The sequence below is a fragment of the Vespula pensylvanica genome, chromosome 14, assembly GCF_014466175.1.
Source record: "Vespula pensylvanica isolate Volc-1 chromosome 14, ASM1446617v1, whole genome shotgun sequence".
NCBI lineage: Eukaryota > Metazoa > Arthropoda > Insecta > Hymenoptera > Vespidae > Vespula > Vespula pensylvanica.
The window spans coordinates 4,771,545-4,791,956 of NC_057698.1; the positions used below are offsets into that span (position 1 = coordinate 4,771,545).

General features: G+C 28.6%; 3 protein-coding genes across 11 annotated transcripts; 2 read left to right on the forward strand and 1 right to left on the reverse strand.

Moving 5' to 3' along the window:
• Window positions 1-65: 65 nt before the first annotated feature.
• On the reverse strand, window positions 66-17,315 carry LOC122634018 (protein phosphatase 1 regulatory subunit 12A). 7 transcript variants are annotated; one of them, XM_043822563.1, is made up of 22 exons: window positions 16,927-17,315; window positions 15,169-15,299; window positions 14,904-15,022; window positions 14,670-14,829; window positions 14,340-14,484; window positions 14,139-14,272; window positions 13,901-14,046; window positions 13,599-13,739; window positions 13,275-13,357; window positions 13,071-13,176; window positions 12,836-12,944; window positions 11,779-11,913; window positions 10,987-11,169; window positions 10,634-10,762; window positions 9,579-9,765; window positions 9,035-9,187; window positions 7,771-7,954; window positions 7,447-7,556; window positions 7,111-7,182; window positions 5,111-5,434; window positions 4,380-4,475; window positions 66-2,549 (listed from the first exon to the last, which is right to left on the reverse strand). In XM_043822563.1, exons 1-21 carry the CDS (start codon window positions 17,173-17,175, stop codon window positions 4,380-4,382), a joined length of 3,096 nt encoding a protein of 1,031 aa, XP_043678498.1. In that variant the 5' UTR covers window positions 17,176-17,315; the 3' UTR covers window positions 66-2,549. The 7 variants fall into 7 exon arrangements, with proteins under 7 accessions (XP_043678498.1, XP_043678499.1, XP_043678503.1 ...); XM_043822564.1 differs by having other exon boundaries at window positions 9,035-9,184; window positions 16,927-17,313; XM_043822568.1 differs by lacking the exon at window positions 13,599-13,739.
• Window positions 17,316-18,227: 912 nt separating this feature from the next.
• Window positions 18,228-19,579, forward strand: LOC122634224 (ataxin-3-like). Of its 3 annotated transcripts, none has more exons than XM_043822942.1 (4): window positions 18,228-18,656; window positions 18,748-18,912; window positions 19,102-19,241; window positions 19,363-19,501. In XM_043822942.1, the coding sequence occupies exons 1-4, from the start codon at window positions 18,633-18,635 to the stop codon at window positions 19,364-19,366; spliced, it is 333 nt and encodes a 110-aa protein (XP_043678877.1). In that variant the 5' UTR covers window positions 18,228-18,632; the 3' UTR covers window positions 19,367-19,501. The 3 variants fall into 3 exon arrangements, with proteins under 3 accessions (XP_043678877.1, XP_043678879.1, XP_043678878.1); XM_043822944.1 differs by having other exon boundaries at window positions 18,230-18,656; window positions 19,102-19,245; window positions 19,440-19,579; XM_043822943.1 differs by having other exon boundaries at window positions 18,230-18,656; window positions 19,102-19,245; window positions 19,363-19,497.
• On the forward strand, window positions 19,444-20,318 carry LOC122634212 (ataxin-3-like). The gene is made up of 2 exons (XM_043822916.1): window positions 19,444-19,594; window positions 19,663-20,318. Exons 1-2 carry the CDS (start codon window positions 19,444-19,446, stop codon window positions 20,316-20,318), a joined length of 807 nt encoding a protein of 268 aa, XP_043678851.1.
• The last annotated feature ends 94 nt before the right edge of the window (window positions 20,319-20,412 follow it).

Consider the following 20,412-nt stretch of genomic DNA (forward strand, 5'->3'; position numbering starts at 1 on the left):
CGCGTGCGCGCACGTGTATGTGTGTGTGTGTGTGTCTGGTATATATATAAAAAGAACTTTTATGATTACTTTAAAAAGCTGTTTTTTCTAACATATTTACATGTTATTATATCCAAAATATTATATAAAACATCGTGATAAATTTTTTGCACATAATTCTCTATAAATTGTAATGTCACAAGTACAAAATCAAATAGGAAATAAATAATTCTGATATTACAAATTGGAGACTAGAATTATCAGTCCCCCTTTGCAACTATAATCGTGTTGCCAAAATCATAGTAAGTTTATTCTTAATATTTATAATCATTAAATAAAATATAGACACATCGCATAGCATTCTATGTATTTCCTATGCCTGAGAACGTGACATGTCTATTAGTATATCCTGGAAGGTAAAAGCAGATAACAATCTTTATCAAATTATGAATAGTTTTCATAAGAAGAAAATGATCATAATACATGCTAAAATTTCGAATATTTCACATATATACAGAAAAGATAAAAGATAAAAAATATTTTGATAAAGACATTTTAATTCTGGAACCAAATATAAATTGTTCTTCTAATTTTATAAATACTGATAATAAAAATGAGTAATATTTTGTAGTTACTGATTACACTAGCTATAACAATATCTAGTCCTTTATTATTCATCTGTAATACTACTAAACATATGTCGTATTAAAATACTACTTACTAAATAATAATAATATAATAGGATATATTTCTAAATATAATATAAATAATAATATAGGATATATTTGATAAAGATCGTCCTGCATATCGCAATTTATAGCATCAGTTATACAATGATTATAATTATAAAATAGAGAATATTATATTATACATATAGCATAGAAAACTTTGTTGAATAAAAAAATTTTTAAACAATTATTAAAAAAAATTTCAAATTAAAAATTTAAATATCTACAGAACTGATGCTTAAAAAGCAAATGGGGTCCTATTTAATTTTTTGATCGGTTATATTCTATTTTGTTTTTCACAGATCCTACACATAAATTTGTATTTATATAAGAACTTTTTTGTTTTTTTTTTGTTTTTGTTTTTTTTTCCATGTGAACACTTTGAAACTATATAATACAATAAGCACATACATATCACTATTATATAATACAGAGAACATATCTATATACTAAACAGTTACACAAGAGTGTTATTTTATAACAAACTTCATTATGAAACAACTACCTCCATATATCTTTTTACAATTGTTTACAATAAAATTGTTAAAAAACACAATGTCACTTGTACGATATCTTCTTCCTTCGATTATTTATAAATATGTAGAGCCGTATTCATTAACGAGACATTTTTCTTAGTACATCAAAATTAGACATACGTCTAAACTACTATATCATTTCTGTAAAATTTTATATAAAGGGCTGCTGTTGCTGAAAAAATGCCATGCCTATGAATACGGTTTACAAACCTAATCAGATGTAAGATTAATACTTTTTTTCACGAACGCTACTGCAAAAATATACTCAATCTATCTGGTATATGTATTAGTAAATTCGTTAAAATTAACAATTTTTAATAAAATTCCAAATGCTTATATGCATTAATACAATGCACATAATACTTTGGAGAAATATATGATAGTCTACTAATTTTATTCAAAAATAACATCTGCTGCATTATTACTAAAAACAAGCAGCAAAATAGCATAAAAAAATTGTCATTATGATAATTGAAACTTTCGACGAAAAAATCATGATGATAAAAGATTTACAAAGACAGTCTTTAGAAAAAGGCCACTTTAGTACTGTGAAAATCATCTCCTTAATCCACAGCTTTCTCACTTTGTTCTATGTATTTTATAAAATGCCATGGCAATTGTAACTTATAGATTTTTAAGGACGAATGTCAGAAAGATAATATATAAATAGTAAACTCTACTTTAATTATGTATATATGTATATGTATATGTATCTGTATCCCATAGGGTAGAACATTTCGCACAAGTTATTATATATTTACAAAATGTGCTTAAAAAGAGTCAACATCAACAGCATGATTAATTAAAATTGTTGTTATAATAAAAGAATGGATTTACATACGGATTGAATAAAGTTCAATCTGCTTTTCATGTAGTATTGGCACTATCATGATCTAAGAAATTTATCTTTGACTGAAAGAAGAAAATTTAAGATAATACAAATTCTAAATTTGTTTTATGATCAAATATATATAAGATCGTAGGAATAGGAGCAAAACATTGTCGCTCTTGGCACAGCCACGCGAGTAACTGATACTATTTATAATAAATTAACTTTCTAGCACAAGAATAAATTCATCAATAATATGATGATACAATATACATTATAAGAATATTAACAATATAATGAATATGTTGTACCATTTAAAAGAATTCAATCAATGCACGAGTAGTACAACTAAAAAGGATTCATGTTGTTTTTAACGTAGGAGCACTAAAGTTATTTAGATAATTTACTGATCACTCTGATCAAGGCACCATTTTCATCCTTTAGCCTCTGGTTTTCACATTTTAACTGATCCATAACCTGTAAAAAAGTTTAATATATATATATATGTCAATAGAAATAATAATATACAAATATCATCAACATCATCATCATCATCATCATCATCATCATCATATCATCATATCATCATCATATCATCATCATCATCATCATCATCATTATCATATGAATATGGACAATGTTACTATGAATCGGATAAAAGAAATGATATACAGCTCACATATTTTAATAAAAATGTGTCAAAATGGCAAGCGACATTGCAACTTAAAATCGTTATTAGACCAATATTAAAAATAGCGATAATTAACAAATAATTTTTTAATTATAATTGTAAATGCAATAGAATGAAATAAGAATAGCACTGCCATAAATTAAAAAATTTATATTTAAAAACTCACATTATAAGACAAATGTAAGTTTCAGATACCTACCTCAATGTATTGAAAATAATTATTTAAAGCTTAATGAATGTTCTATATTAACAATTTTCTACTTAAATTTAAATTAAATGATGTACCCATATTTGCTATTTTTTACATTAATTTTATACAAATGAATAGTTAGAAGGAAATATATTAAGAAAGTAAAATACAAAAATAAAAATATGATTTCCAATTTATAAGAATTGTTGCGCGCGCGCGTGTCGTATGGTAAGAGAGTTGTGCGCGCGCGTGTGCGTGTGTGTAGAATGTGTACGTGCGCGTTGCTTTTTTATAATTAGATAGAAAAATAATTATCTAAAATTTTAGTGTGAATTTTCTTTTCTCCGATACTGCTAAACTAATTTTTACAAGGACATGAAGAATATACACTTAATTTTGTCAGAATCGATACTGCTAACTAAACACTTCTTCTAAAATTGATTCTATTAATATTTACTTATAGCATTAAAACGAAATTATTTTCTTTTCTTTATTACTTTTATCTGAATAATTTCATAGTATCATTATCAAATCCACAAAGTAATCTAACATTAAAATTAAATATTGTGTTGCTCAATGAAAAAGATGCAGAAAGAAATATACAATTTTATATATCTAAAATATTTAAAATCAACAATAAAGTGATTTTTGAGATACATAGAATTATAGACAAATAAAAAAATAGATTCATTTTGTGTCTATATTTATATAAATCTATCATGATAATTGTTAATTTTATATGTGCATAGAATATAATGTAAAAATAATATGTAAAGCATATTTTTAATTATATTAATTACATTAATAATAAACTACTTGTAATATACACACATACGTGCGCGCGCGCGTGTGTATATATATACATATACAGAGAGAGAAACCTACTTTTCAATACTTACTGATATATTAAAGATAGATGTTGTTATCATTTTTCATATATGATCCTTAATTTGCATAACATGCATAACACAATTAATTTAAACGTTTAATTTTTAAAGTTAAAATGGAATAATGTACGAAAGTTGAAATTATTTTTGTTACATAAAAGTAGTGAAAGTAATATATAATATTATATAAATGAAAAAGGATAGACAAGCGTTATCATAGTAGAAGGCGATCAAAATGAAAGTTTGATTCTGCTGATATGTAAACATATATTTCTAAAAGAGTTATAGAATTTTTGTAAGAAGATGAAGAAGATATTCCTAATGTTTTCTGTAAATGTGTTGAAGTAACATGATTATCGTGCTAGTGACAATAACTAAAAAGGTAAATGTTTGCAAAGCTAAATATATATAAGTAAGTGAGCAATATCGTTTCAGAGTTTTAATGTTGCAAATCAGAACATAAAGTTGTAATTAATGAATTAATTAAGTTGTACATGAAGTACGAAATATGTTAACGCAAATGCTGTCATGTCCTTTACCTATTTAGTAGTATTGGTGAGTTTGGATACGACGCGGGTAAGTGCCCGATTTTCGGCTTTCAATCTCTCATTTTCAGCTTTGAGCTTTTGTAATTGCTGTAAACAGTGAAACGATTAGCCCGAATCCGATCGTTTGATAAAAGCCCCATTAACCAGAACCATATGAGTGATCTATTTTATCCACTAATTATATCTACTAAGTTGAGCACCCTATGGCCCAAAAGCATAATGGAAATCACAAAACAAGAGTAAAAACGAAAGAAAAAAGAAAAAAGAAAGAAAGAAAAAACCGTGCTAATAAAATGATTTCACTATGTGTGATAAAACCAAGCATAAATCGTAAAAAAAAAAAAAAAAAAAAAAAAAATACAAAAGAGGTAAGCGCCGAAAGATGGCAAAAATAAAGAAAAAAAGCAATGCGCTGAAGCTTACAGTTCCTGAATCAACGATAAATAGATCGATAAAATGCATTTTTGCCGCGTTCAGCAGTGGCAATCAAAACAACTGAAAAATTTTAACGTGCAATCTAAGGAAACACGTAATTACAAATATATGAATAATGTAATTGACGAATAAACTAGAATTAAAATGAAAAAAATAATTTTGTGATTTGATCACTTACAATCATAAGATTAAAAAAGTCAGATGTGATTCCCTCAAATTCAAATTTCTTTTATAATACGGATAACGCGCGTACGTCCTAACAATATAAGTATTCTTAACAGTCATACCTTTAATTCCTCTTCCATTTCTGATAATTTCCTCTCCATGGCCCTCCTTTCCCTTTTTTCTGCCTCAGATAAAACAGACTTGTTCTGAGAATTCTGTGCTTTATCTAATAAACTTCTAACTTCTTTCAACTGTTCATCTGATCGCTTAAGCTTTTCTCTAAGTCTTTCATTTTCTGCTTGAGATTCTTCATACAATTTTTTATAGTCAATTTCACCATTTTCTGAAGATGTAGATTTAATTCTTGCTGAAGCTGAAGATATTTCAGATGATATCGATGATACAGAACCTAGTCTATTCGACCTACCGGGTCTATCATTTCCACTCTGAAACAAATCACATAAACATTTCATTAATAAAACCCAATAAATTTTTAAATTGAAAAATTATATTATAAGAAATAATAATTAATTCTATCGCGTATTGTAAGCTCTTACTGCATATCCTTCAGAACTGGTTAAACTCTGTAGGCTAGCACTTCTAGAGCCCAGACTAGCATTTGATTTCAATTTTGTTTTGTTAAAACTCTCAGTTCTTTGCAACGATGAGTGATTATTTGCACTTAAATTCATATAACTATAACTGGAAGAGGGTGTTGCAAGATTCAGAGAGCTATTTGACGAATGAGATGGCAAAATAACACCACCATATCCTGAAGATGTTCCACCATATGTAGTGAATGAATTCTGATAATTTAAATTATTTGTAGAATTAGAATACGGATTTTTTCTAAAAGATCCAGTATTCTTTGTATTTTTATTTAGAAAGCTTGGAGTACTATATGACTTGACATTACTAATTCCTAACAAGGTTGCATAACTATTTTGATTCAGAGAAAATAATGTGGGTACACTCCGCGGTCTATTTCCAAAAATGGAACTTCCGTTTGCTGATGCTTGAGCTCTTAAACCTGCAGCTGTTGTAGGCTTTCCTTGTGTTCTTTTTCTATATGAAGACATTTTCGTAATAAGATATATACGTATTACACAGATGATCTAAAATTATCGCAATCACAACATTGTACACAATATATAACACAAATCAAATTATTTAAAAATATTACTAAAAGAAAATAGTCTACTTTTACTGACAGCAAGAGTTTGACTGACGGAAACTGGGTAGTGGAACTCAAGTCATCAGCCAGTTTACTTCACCGTGTTGCTTCTGTGATCTATTTATGGAACACATGCAGATACCCATACTCATGTCAAGGTTGTGTGTTTCTGGTCAACTACACAGTATTATTTGAGGAGGTTTCGAAAACGTATTATATTGCACAGATTTCTCAAGAATATAATTGGTTACAATTCATGCTCTAAATTAACAAATGAGATTTATTATAGTAGCAAAAATAAAAATTAAAATGTTTGATATAATTCTTCGTTTTTCTCATAAATGTTCTATTAAAAAATATAACGTATGTATATTCTTTTGGTAAATTGTTTATTATTTTTCTTTTATATCTAATGATAAACTTTTATTCTTCTATAATTAATTCATTCTACTTTTTATGGTGAGCTTAAATGTCAAAGGCACATCAAGTTTCAAATGTCAATGATGTATTTTTAGAAATAACCAAAGCATACTCATGCCCATTTCCTTTTTCAATACTGTCTGCGAATGAAATGTAAACTGTTCAATATTACTTTTTTAAATTGTACTATTTTTATATGACAGTTTTTAAATAAAAAATGCATATATAACTATCAAAATTTAATTTAAAAAATTAAATAAATATTTAACTATATTGAATTTATTTCATTAATATTATTAATTAAAGTTAAAAGATTATAAAATATTAAATATATAAATCATAATAAAATATAGTTCTATAAATACAAGAAAACTATTTTTATCCAAGCAAACGTGAATTAGAGTTTAATCTTCCCAGAAACTAATCTAAAAATAGAATAAAGCTTCTACAAAGCATGACATTATTTACAATAATATACCCAAATAAAAAATTACTTATGAATATTTATACAAATATTTTGTTACATACCTCACTATGGTTCACTTTAGTATCTTCAAAATCACCACCAGCAGATATGTCTTGTTTTTCAGGATCTATTTCCTGTAAATAAATACATACATATATTATTAATCTTATTTGTAGACCTTTAATAAAAATCATAAGCACATAAACACATTTACATATGATAAAAAAAACATTATTATTATAATTAATATTATATTATCATCTGCATATTTTTTTGTGCTCATAATTTTTTTATGTTAATATATTTGCATTCAATACATGCATATTTTATTAAAAAAAAAAAATAATAATAATAATAAATACACAAATAAATAAATAAAAATAAAAAATTTTACTAACATCCATATCAACATGAACAACACCCGTAGAACGTCTTTTAGGCCTTCTTCTCCTTTGTATAACTGCTTGAGTAGCTTGTGCATTTCTGCTATCATTTTCTTTATCTTGCTCTATAATAAATATGATTTTTATAATTATAATGAAGTATAATCATTTATAATTTCGATATTTCATTATTAGATTATAAAAATAGATAGAAAATTAGTAAGAATTAATTAAGTACCCTGATAAATCTTATATCAATGAAAATAAGAAATGAAGTTTTATAAGTATTACATCTTTTAAATATAAATGTGATATAAATGATTTTTTGCAAATATTCACCTTTGTCTTCAGATGGTTTCAATGATCGTCGAAGTGGTAATGTAACAGTAGTTTCTGCAGGACTCGGCGTGATTGTTTCCACAGGTGCCGATGATGGTCTGGGTATACCAGTTCCACCGGATGGTCTTCTCATATAAGTCGATGTAATGTCAGGTGACCTGTTATTTGCATCCTCTAACTGAAACTGAATAATATATTTAAATTTTGAATATTTACAAATTAATTCTTATTTATCAATTTTTTTTCAATAGTGCAAGTAATGGGTGCAAAATAAAGCAGATCGGCATGATAGTAAAATCAGTTTAATTTTCTTGATAAGACTGAACATAAATACAAATTATGCAGATATTAGTTATATTTACATCATTTACATATTTTTATTATATACACAATTCTATCTACTTGAGAATATAGTGAAAGCCAAAGTTTTAAATATGAAAAATAAAGATAAAATACACGATAAAAAAAAAAAGAAAGGAAAGATACCATCTTACAAAAAACAAAAATTCTTCTTTCATGCATGTTTTCTACAAAAACATTTTTAAATATAATCCTTCCCATGTAGCCATAAATTAATATGTCAACAATAAGCTCGCATTATTTTTTTTTCTTTTGTTTTCTATTTTTTTTGTCCCTAATGAAACTATCTATTAATATACTCTAATTTTATATAATATCAATATAAATTAGACATTTATGCATTATAACTTAAATAAAAATAAATTGCACATGGAATTTTTATAGCAATCTTATAAAGCAATAAAGGAATAGGTAAAAATAAATAAATATCAAAAGTAATTTAATACAAATTCTGTTCACTTGCAAGTCATAAATCAACATCCTTTAAATGTTATTCATCATAGTACGTGAACATGCTTTTTAATCACACTAATACTGCATATTTTTTTCTTTTTTATCAACATAGCATTTAATTTATATTATAAAATTAGAAACATAATAAAAGATAATATAAACTATATAAGCCTCTAAAAAACAAATAAAAAATCCAGGCATGTACGCTCATACGTACGACTATAAATATAAATTATATGCATTTGAAAATTTAGTTTGAAAAAAATCAATGCAATGTATTTGCCTAGTCTGTAAATATACAAGCAAATATATAATTCTATCAGTCAGTGTCTACTATTATAACAAGTGATTAATTGTAATTCCAACCAATGATATGTAATATCCATGAACACAAACTGCTGCATTGCGGATTTTTAAGTGTATATACTTGAAGATTATGGGTATCACCGACCTTGCTTCCATTATCTACCCTGAGTCTCCAAGAAGGTCGCCTTTCAGGCAAATTAGATTCTTCAGAAGTTTTATTTGCAGTCACTGTGGTAGGTGTTGCTGTTGTTATTGTAGCTGTGATTGAGGCTGTATTGCTGACAGAAGCTGCAGGCTGCTTGGTTTAAAAAAAATATGAATAAAATCATATATGTAAACTTTTGTTATGCGGAAGCTATTGATGCATACATGTAGAGTAGTACGTAAAAGTAGAATATATCGCAGTTGTGTCAGTTTATTTTGGTGTTTGGTTCTGAATTTAAAAAAGGAAGAAACTAGAAAGCATAATATCAATCTTTGTCATTCTAAAAGCTATTAACGGTTTTTTATGATCTTGGCAGAGGAGCATTGCTATGTTAACGATACAAAAATGATACAAAGGATGAACTTCTTCATTCCTAAATATAAAAAGGAAACTATAAATTTAATCATTTCTCTTTTTTAATATTTTAAAAACGAACAAACGTAACATTATTGCAATATAGAAAATGAAGATGTTGTATTATTACCTGCGGAGAAGGTGCTGTCAAACTGGGCACTTCGTTGTTTTGTTGTTTTTTCTTTACAAGTTGTTCTGCACTTTTGATTTCATCTAATGTTACTCCCTGAGTTGAACGTCGAGTTTCTCGTACTCTCTTCGCATGTGCCTTTCTTTGTGTCTCACTTTCTTCATCACGAACAGGTGGGACAAAGGATCTGAAGAGAAAGAAAAATATACATGATGTGATATATATGTATATGCACGCCAGCGTAATACATATAAACTAAAAAACGATAAAATATTCATTTATTTGATTGTATTTAACATATTTGATTGTATATAACACAAAAACCAAAACTAATATGATATTTATATAATAAAAATACTATGTCATAAAGGTCACGATTTTATAATCATTTAAGCATTGTTTTAAAAATAATGTGCAAGCAATCATAGTGTCCGTGTATAATCCAATATATAATGTGGTTCCCATTGCAAAACTTTTCGATGATAAAAAATTTCTGCTGCTGTAAATTAATACCTATTTTTATAAGAATTTTATTTGGTAAATGACTTTCTGTTTGTATGAAATTTATATAAGAAATTTATAAATTTATATAAAATAAATAAACGTATGTATAGATATAAGAAACTTGAATAAGCTACCACAAAAGAAAAACAATTGACAGGAAAAATTGAGTAATAAGTTCTTGTGTTAATAAACAAAAAAAACAAATGTATGTATGTTTACAGCTTGATTCTTATATCAAAATACTTGTCAAAATACATCATGATCACATTGTATGTCGTTAACCAAAATTTGATAAATTACTTACTTTTATCAGTCACCTTTGATCTATTAATTATAAATGATTTTAAATCCTTTTAGCAAATGATATTGAAATAATGATCTGGACGAGAAAGAATTAAAAATATACAATGCAACTGAAAAAGCTAATCACACTGCAAAGCAAAGATCCATGCTATTGTCAGTAAATTAATTTTGTGCGTATAGACATTTTAAGATACGCAAGATCACACTTCTCCAGAGAATTCCTCTCAGGTCAAACATTAGGTACCCACTTGAAGAAATTCTTGAAGATATTTCCTGGACTTAGCTTGCTCCCTCCAGGTGTAGTGGGAGTTCCAGATACTGCTACAGTATTGTTTGCACTCGATAGAAGTGTAGATGTAGCTTCCATTGGTTGAACACTACCCAGTCATATTAAACGATATTATAATGCATGGCGCGAGCATTATTATAATTTCAGTCACGATAAGTTAACCAATTGTTCCAATATGATATAGCCGTATTACATGAGGAAATTTTTTCTTTATGAAAAATTTCTCATCTCTCTTATAATTTTCTCCATTTATTCCAAAATTATATTTGTTGTCACTACCACCTGCATTAATAAGAACAAGAAAATAATTACCTGCGTATCTGATTTAGAGGAACAGGACTAGTAGTAATTGTTGTCGTCACTGTGTTGGCAGTTGTAGTGGTTGTAGTTGGCAGTGCACTTAGTGGTGATGTTTTAGATGCAGATGTTGGTGAAAGTGTATTGCTTCCCTGTGGCGTTCTTGATAATTCCAAATTTAATTTGATTTCTTTTCTTCTAAACCCAAAATAAAAAAAAAACCGTATAGAATGAAATATAGTAACAAAAGAAAATAATTCCAATTATTGTAAAGTAATAACTGAAAATGAATTCTCAATTTTAATAATCATAAATAATTCATAATAATAAAATGATCTTTGTACTATATATTTTATGTATTGTTTAATTGTAATTAATCAATTTTGATGTATATTTTATATTGCTTTTAAAATAAATAAAATATAAAGCATTGAAATTATTGAAACCATCACCAAGCATAAAAGAAGCATAATAATAACTTTAGTATAAAAATGTTCAAATATACAGATACAAGTATTTATAGTGCTGTACAAAAAAATTAAAATGTGTGCCAAGAATATCAAAGAATAAAATAATATACATTAAATTATTATTAATTATTTAATTTATTATTATGCTTATCATTCTGTATATTATATGTGTATAATGAATGTGTACACATTATGTATCATAATATAATCTGATCCAAAAGACATAAATAAATTTGTTTACTGATATTATAATCTTATTTTTGATGTGTGATATACATACAATAATTAATATTGTGATAAATATTATGAAAATCAGTTATGAAACATGCATTTGTACCTGTGTGTTTCGCGCAGAGATGCAGAACGTGTTGTAGCATTGGTATGAGTAGGAGAAACTGCGTTACAACGATGGAGAGTAGGGCAGGAAGATGCCTTGATACGAGCGTGTAATGCCAAGTATTGCTCATAGAACCTGCATAACATGCATCGTGCCATGCATAATGCTACACTAATTGTCTATATATAAGATAAGGCACTAAAAAAAACACAAGATTTTTATTGCTTTTGAATGTAAACAAATTACTAGCAATGATTCATCTGACAATTTATAAAAATGATCTCTATTATCTTTCTATTATCTCTAATTTTGCTCCCTTTTTGTTCTACAACATTTTCACTATTAATATTCTTATAGAAAAATTATTCAAAAGCAAAAAAAAACACCTAAATGTTATGTTTTAAGTGCAATATCCTGTATATTAAACATTGATTATCATGAGCATAAAATTTAAATTATTTTACAAAATATTAATCATATAACTAAAGACTCTTCTGAAGTCATTAAAATTATAAATTATAATTATTCTAAATGACTAATTAATATTTTCATTATTATTATAAATTTTAAGAAAATAAAATATTCAATTAAAAGTATATTTCAGAATAAAATATATATATCTTTTTCAAATTATAGCATCTTAAGATTTCACTTTAATAATGTAAAATTAAAGTACAAAATTGTACTTGTAATCTGCTAGTTTCAATTGCTGAATCTCTATGTGCAGTACAATACTATATATATGAATATATTAGACATTTGGGACTTTACACATAAGCATAAGGCATTATAGCATAATTCTACAACATACTTTGCATAAACCAACATAAGCATGTTAACATAGACTTTATGATGAACAACCAGAGGAGCCTTCAAATAATGAAAAAAAAGCATCAACGTAGATCACACAGTGTTACTATATATGAAGCTAGTAAAATATAAACAATATATATATTTTTATATATATATTTTTTAATATATATATTAAAATTATATATATATTTTAATATATGTATATATATATATTAAAATAACAGCAATATAATAATGAACTTACTTCTCATCTGTCTCAAAACTGTGTGTTCTTCTTAATACTACCTCTGGTTCAGTAGTAATTTTGTTTGGTGTATTTAGCAACTTAGTACTCTTGTCCTTATCTTCAAGTTCTAGTAAATATTTTATAAACATTATATATACGTACTCATTAAATATTATATCGTACATTCATACATTTTATATTTCTTTAAAAAATTACTTAATTTATTATTCATTTTTGCTAATAAATTAATTACCTTCTACATTTTGTATTCTACTTCGAAAAGATCCTGAACGCCTCCAGGATGGAACAACTCCCTCTTCATTATTATCAATTTGCTGCTTAGGAGGCAATATCGGAGCCTAAAATAAATATGTACAAATTAATAAAAAACCATAAAGTTTTTCTGCTACTTATATATTATAGATATCTTAATATATATATATTTTTTTTTACTTACTTGATTAGGAACTTTATTGATTTCAATAGCAGATAACGGAGAATGAGTTGCGGTTTCCTCTTTGTTTACTCTGTTTTTCTTTTCTACAGAATTAAATAGAGGACAATTAAAAATATATATCATCATATTTATTATATCAACATTATTAGTCATCCCTAATCTTTAATTTATTCTTTCATGTACTAAATATAATATGATCTTTATCATGGTTTCAAACTTACTTTAATTTAAGTAAAACTTTTTATTTAGGAGAGTATGTACGACTTGTACATACGCTACTAATAATAACAATATTAAAAATACTGTCTTACAGACAAAACTTACCATCATCTGTAAGACATGTGGAATGGTTTGATTGGTTAGACTTATCAGACTGATTGGAGCAGGTGGAAGAGCGTGATTCTGAGCTAGTTTCAGAAACAACTTCGCCATCACTCTCTTCCATATCTGTTTCTCGTGTTGCTTCTATCCACGCAGCAATGTTAGAAGAATTGTAATGTTAAGATAGGTAAATAATCCTTATAAAAAACAACTATATATTGAATGTTCATTTTATCTATATCTTTTCTTCTTTTTCTAATATTACCACTTTTATCAGGCTAAATCCTAATGATTAAAAATCTTACCGACGTCGCTATTCGTTCCAGTACTAGAATCGTCTTTATCAGATTGAATTTCCACTTCTACTTTTTTGACTTTATTTGGCGTTTCTTCTTCCAGAATTTCAGGACTCTCTTGTGTCGTTACAGCACTATCAGTATTAGTTGAAATACTAAAAAAATATCAACAGACATAAATTTCTGCGTGCAATGTACTTATTTAATAAATATATATCTTATAACATACTTAAGTATATATACAAACCGTTTCTTTGGTACAGAAGGTTGTTTTTTGTTAATTATTTGTGGATGATCTTTCATCATAGTTAATTGTTTTTGCTTCAATTCTTCTAAATCTTTTAAAATATCTGCATCAGCAACATCAAAAGCAGTTTGTCCCTAATAAAATAAATATTTATACAATCATAATTATATTATGAATATTTATAATAAAAATATTATTTACTGCATAATTTTTGATGTCCATATCACAAAAGTTATCCACAAGTAATTTACAAGTTTCTGATTGACCCCAATGAGCTGCACCATGTAAGGGAGTCCATCCATCGAAATCTTGTGCATTGACATCGCATCGAGCCTGAAGGAGAATACTAAAACAATAATTTTGAAGTATAGTTATTAAAAACAAAATAATATATTTTGTTTTATATATTAAAATTATACTTCACATAAAGTGGTATCTACAATATTATTCAAAATATAAAATTACCAATTCTTTTCAATGAAACTGTTAGATTACACAGGAATTGTTTTTCATCATAATATGATACTTTACTTCATGACTTTGATGTAGCCTTTAGCAGCAGCAACATGAAGTGCCGTAGCTCCTGTTCTAGGATGCATTGAATCTTTGCCTGGTGCTCCTGATCTCCAAGCTCTTGCATCATTTAACATTGACCTTTCCTCTTCACTTCTAGCTTGATCACAATCTATGCCTATAGTAGATACAAAAGAAATAATATTGTAAGAGTTGTTTTGAATCTATTTTTATAAATATACAGGAACAAACCTGCTTTATTTATATGTTGCTGTAGCATATCCTCCATTTCAACCTTTTCTGCGATGTCAAGGGCCAATTCGCCATCATTGTTAACTGCTGCCAAATTGCATCCTTGTTCTATCAAGTATCTATATCAAATGATTATATGAGATATAAGTATATAAAACACTTAATTATGGTAAGATTTATCTTTCACAAATAACTCCTATGAAGGAGGAGGGGAAAAAAAACTGAATTATTTAGACAAAATAATTTAATCTGTGTAACTACTAACTTAGCTATTGATATGAAGCCACAAGATGCTGTAGCGTGTAGGGGTGTCCATCCTTCATTGTCTCCACGATTTATATCCGCTCCTTGTTCTACCAAAAATTCTACCATATCCAGATCATCGTCGATGCATGCCTATGATACAAATATACATTCTGCTTATAAATTTATTCTTATATTTAATTTTATTTATATTATTGATTAGTTGCATTACTTTGATATTTAATAAAATATAGGTCAACTTAATACAAATTATATTACTATAATAATTTTATGTAAAGAAATTTAAACATTCAGGTCCCATCCAGGTCTTGTCAAAGAAACTATTTATTACAACACTGCTAAAGACAGAGGATATAAGCAGAACACGAATGGTGAGGGCTGCGACTTCTAACAGAGAACTATAAATAGCATTTAATGCCTGATGTACTCTCACATGCTATTTTCGCAAATCTATGAAATGCCTAAACTTCCTTATTGAAACCATAAATAAAAGTAAACATTCATTTAATTCTTATATATCTCTTTTTATAAATCAAATTTTTTATGCAAATTTTGATTTATTCTAAATGAAAATTTTAAGCACATATAAATGTACCTTTTAACACAAGTTTAGTTAATTTAACAAAATTTGATTTTTAATAATATAAAAACACGACATTTCCTTAAACATAATATTTTTTCTTATAGAATGGATTAGAATTTTGAAGAGTCTCATATAGACTCATAGGTAATATGAACGTCTTTTACAAAGTTATTTTTAGTCTCATCCTAATTTAAATCTATTTCAGAATTCTTAATCGATGTGGTTCATTTACAGGCTTCTTTTTTAAAATCTAATAGTACCAACTAAGGTTCTAAGCAAAATAGTTGAAAACAGCATTTTTGTAACTCACTACTTTATATTTTCAATAATTTCAATAACTTATTATGGAAAATAAGTTCTATTTTCTTAAGAAGCTTTTAACATTATATTGTTAAAACCATTAAGTAAAGTATCGATAAATATATGATAAAAATAAATAATGATAATTATTTATAATTATATGATAATTTATACTTTACAGATAATTCTTTGAAATATTTTATAAACTACGTTCGAAGTATAGTAAAAAAAGAAGTTATAAAAATGAATATTAAATATTCTTTTCTGGAAAATAGAAGAATATTAAATAGTAAAAACTAAAACTATATAGCATTGAACGTCATGCAATCATTGCCGTGGAGAATTTGATTCCGGTAGATAGAGATGAGATAATCTTTCAAATTCTTTCCATGCTTACTGCCATCGCTATGTAGAACTAAAGAAAGGACGTCATTCATAACATAAACAACGTTCGAAAGACAGACACGAAGTAAAATGAAGGGACGAGGAAAAATGTGCTTTCATGAATTCTCTTCCAAACGAAAAGATAAATAGTGACAATAAAATCTAAAGATTCATTCGTAATTATACTCGGACAGCTGAAGCTGGCAGCAGCCATTTTGCACGCAATGTTACATGCGATAGTGAATAGAGAAACAGATAAAAAGAGAGAAAGATAGATGGATAGATAGATAGATAGATAGATAGATAGATAGGTAGAGAGGACGGTAAAAGGAAGATGAAATCTAAGAATTAAAAAGAATTAATAGAATGCAATATTTAAGCTTTTTTTTCTTAGTCAATCCTATTAAAAATTTTGATCGAAAAGGTGAGAATTTGTTTGGCATAAGACATAAACAATGGAAATGATAAAAATAGAGAGGGAGGGTATCTTACCTGGTGTAACGCCGTGAGACCATCGACGTTTCCGGTGTTGATGTCCGCCCCTTTTTGAAGTAAACGCACAACCTCCTCCTTGTCGCCTGCTGCACATGCCGCCAAGAAGACACAATCATCGGAAAATTTGATCTTTCTTGCTACTTGACGGGGTTGGGCCGGCTCTCGATTTGTTTCAGATTGTTCCCAACGTTTGAGCTGTTCAGCTCTTTTAAATAGAGCCGAGCTCGAACGAGTCTCGAGAGACATCGCCTCGAAGCACACACAATTGAGCTCGACAACCTTATAACCACTGCGCGCTTGGTCTCTTCGCCTCCTTCCACTTCTATCTCTATCTCTATCTCTATCTCTATCTCTATCTCTGTCTCCCTTACACTCTCGGCTCTCTCTCTCTCTCTCTCTCTCTCTGTCTCTGTTACTCTCGATCCTTTCGGTTCTCTCTATCTCTTTCTCCCTACTTTTTTTCTTTCGCTTTTTTCTTCTATCTGTCTGTCTGTCTGTCTGTCTGTCTGTCTGTCTGTCTGTCTCTCTCTCTCTCTCTCTCTTCTTTTCCTCTTTTCTCCCCTTCACTCTTTCTTCAACAATGTTCCGGATCTTTCACTTGGCAATATCACTTCACTTCGATTCACTAGGCGCAGCTCGAGACGCCGAAAGAAGCGTCCACCGTCCCTTGCCCCCATATACGAGCTAATCGCAATACGTGCGCGTCACCGTGCAAAAGATCACTCATGAAATAACGTAAGTGGCTACAAGCGGAGGGAGCGGTCGGTGGTAAGACAACGCTCGGCCACAGGACGGATAGATTCGCGTGCTGCTCTTCGCTATTCTTGGTCGTCCCGATACCCGAATCCGTCTCCACGAGAACGACCCGCGATATTGCCAACCTCTTTCTCGTTACATCCCTAAATGTCGTAGTTCAGGGAAGCCAAACTTTTACGTAAGAGAACAAAACTTGTCGACGGTTGCATTAATAGCACGGCATCCTCCGCACCCTCTAGTGTGGAATTTCATACAAATATTTGAAATTTTCGCGCCGTCGGAATCTTGAATAAAAACAGGGAAAAAAAAAACTAAACTAACAATTTCTCTTCCCTTCTCCTATGTTATAAGAAAAAAAATCTTACTTCGTTTTATTGTTAATAGAATCAGAGAAAATAATCATTGAATTGCGTATTACAATTTAAACGTTACGATTCGTTCTGTTACAAATCATTTTGAATTTAGCGGGTCAAATTGCGTATAACGGAGACAGAGTCGTACTCCTCTCCCTGTTGCATAATCTCCCTATTTCCATAATAGGATGTTTAGTTCCATTTTTCATTATCCGTGAGTGTTAATAACGAAATATTAGACGCAATTGATCTGATAATACTCCTATTATAGATATTACGTTACATCGTAAATAATATCAATTCTATGCGTACAAAAGCTCTATTTTCGATAAAATGAACACACATGTATCTACATTATTATAGCGTGGAAATAGCAACACACTAACAGACCGTATTGACAATGAGGGCGTAACCGATCATAGATCTATGTAACTGATACAACTCCTTTATATGAGTTTGGCCTCCCTGATATTTTTATGAATGACGTTTAACCGAGGAGGTTGGTAAAATCACCTTCTTGTGTAGGATATATCTTGGTGTAATACGCATATATGCTTGTCTCTACAGTTATCATCGACAGAAAAATATTGTGACATGGAGAGTATATTTCATGAAAAGGTAAAGTTTGACATGAGCGTTAAAAATTGGAAAAAGGTTACTACATTTGCGATGTATTTGATTGCGATCAAAAAAAGATTATTTGTTACAGCAAGAAGGATATTTGTGCGCGCAACATTGTTTGAACGCTCTTCTACAAGGTCCTTATTTTAATGCAGTAGATCTTGCTAATTTTGGTCATCAAATGGACGAAGCAGAACGTATTAGAATGGCCGAGTCAGGTGTCGATAGCGAAGATTATAAACTTTTCTTAGAGGTAGATAATTCCAAAATTAATATTTTTACAAATTGTATATATCCACTTTACAGTATGATTCGAATGTCGTGCACTGTAAAATCGACATACTCTCTAAAGATTTTTCATTATTAAATATTTCTTTTATATTCTTACTTTCAACATTGCAATAAATTTAAAAACATATTTTATGTCGTATCTAATATTTAGCAACCGTCAGAAAATATGGATGACAGTGGATATTTTTCCGTTCAAGTCATTAGCAGTGCTTTAAAAGGGGTTTGGGGTTTGGAGTTGGTTCCATACAACAGCACAGAACCTGCCGCATTGATGGCACAAAATGATCCTTCGTAGGTTATTATTAATTCTTTACTTGACACTATTAGCATTTGTTTTGATTAGTTATTGCCTAACGTCAAAATAATATTGCAATACTAACCTATTGATTCGCATCTTTTTGTAAACATATAGATAGCAAAGTAAATTTACAAGACATGGATGTCTTTCGGATACGTTACATAGTTATAGATAGTAAATGTAACTTGCAGGCAAATGAAAGCTTATATCTGCAATTACAAAGGGCATTGGTTTACTATACGAAAGATTGGAACTCAATGGTTCAATTTGAATTCGATGCTTAGCGGGCCACAGCTTATATCAGACACATATCTAGCGATGTATTTGGCTCAATTATTACAAGAAGGTAAATAATCTGTGGAAAATACATATTGCAAATAATATATAAGATAATAATTAATGTCTTGTTTGCAGGTTACTCAATTTTCATTGTTATTGGTACACTTCCGCAATGTCCTGCAGACGAAATATTAATGAAGAATCCAATAAAACCTGCACCAAGAACAAAGGAATGCGTTAAAGAACAGAAGCCTACGACTGCAGGATATCGTTTAGGTACCAAAGAAGAAGATGAAGTTATGAAAGCGGTTCGTGCTCTAGAAGAAATTAAAGTTCCTTGGTCTTACACTACTAATGTACCTTCAAAATTTGTAAATTCATCCTCGGACCATAGGAAAAATAATTTAACTGAAGAAGGGATATCATCCGATAAAAAACCTCGTGAACGAATAATTCCAATAACAATAGAAGGGAAAGATGATCAAGATGATGAAAATGAAGAATTGCAAAGAGCATTACGCTTAAGTTTACAAGATAATGAAGATAATATAGATAAGAATCTAAATTTGAGATTGGAGTCTCATATCGATAATAAGGTACCGCCATCGACGGAAGTTGTTGATGATGCAGATCAAGATGATGAATTAAGGAAAGCTCTACAATTAAGTCTTGAATGTGTAACGGCTCCACCAACACCAGATTTAGAAGATTTGCGTTGGCGTCGGTTAAATCATTTTGGTATATATTCTAAAGCATCAAATAATGAAGCATCTCCAAAGTTAAATTCTTAACAATAAATATATAATACTATGATGATATGGCTATTAAAAAAATTTATCTTGTAAATTACAAACTAAATCATTAGTGAAAAAGAGAGTGTCATTT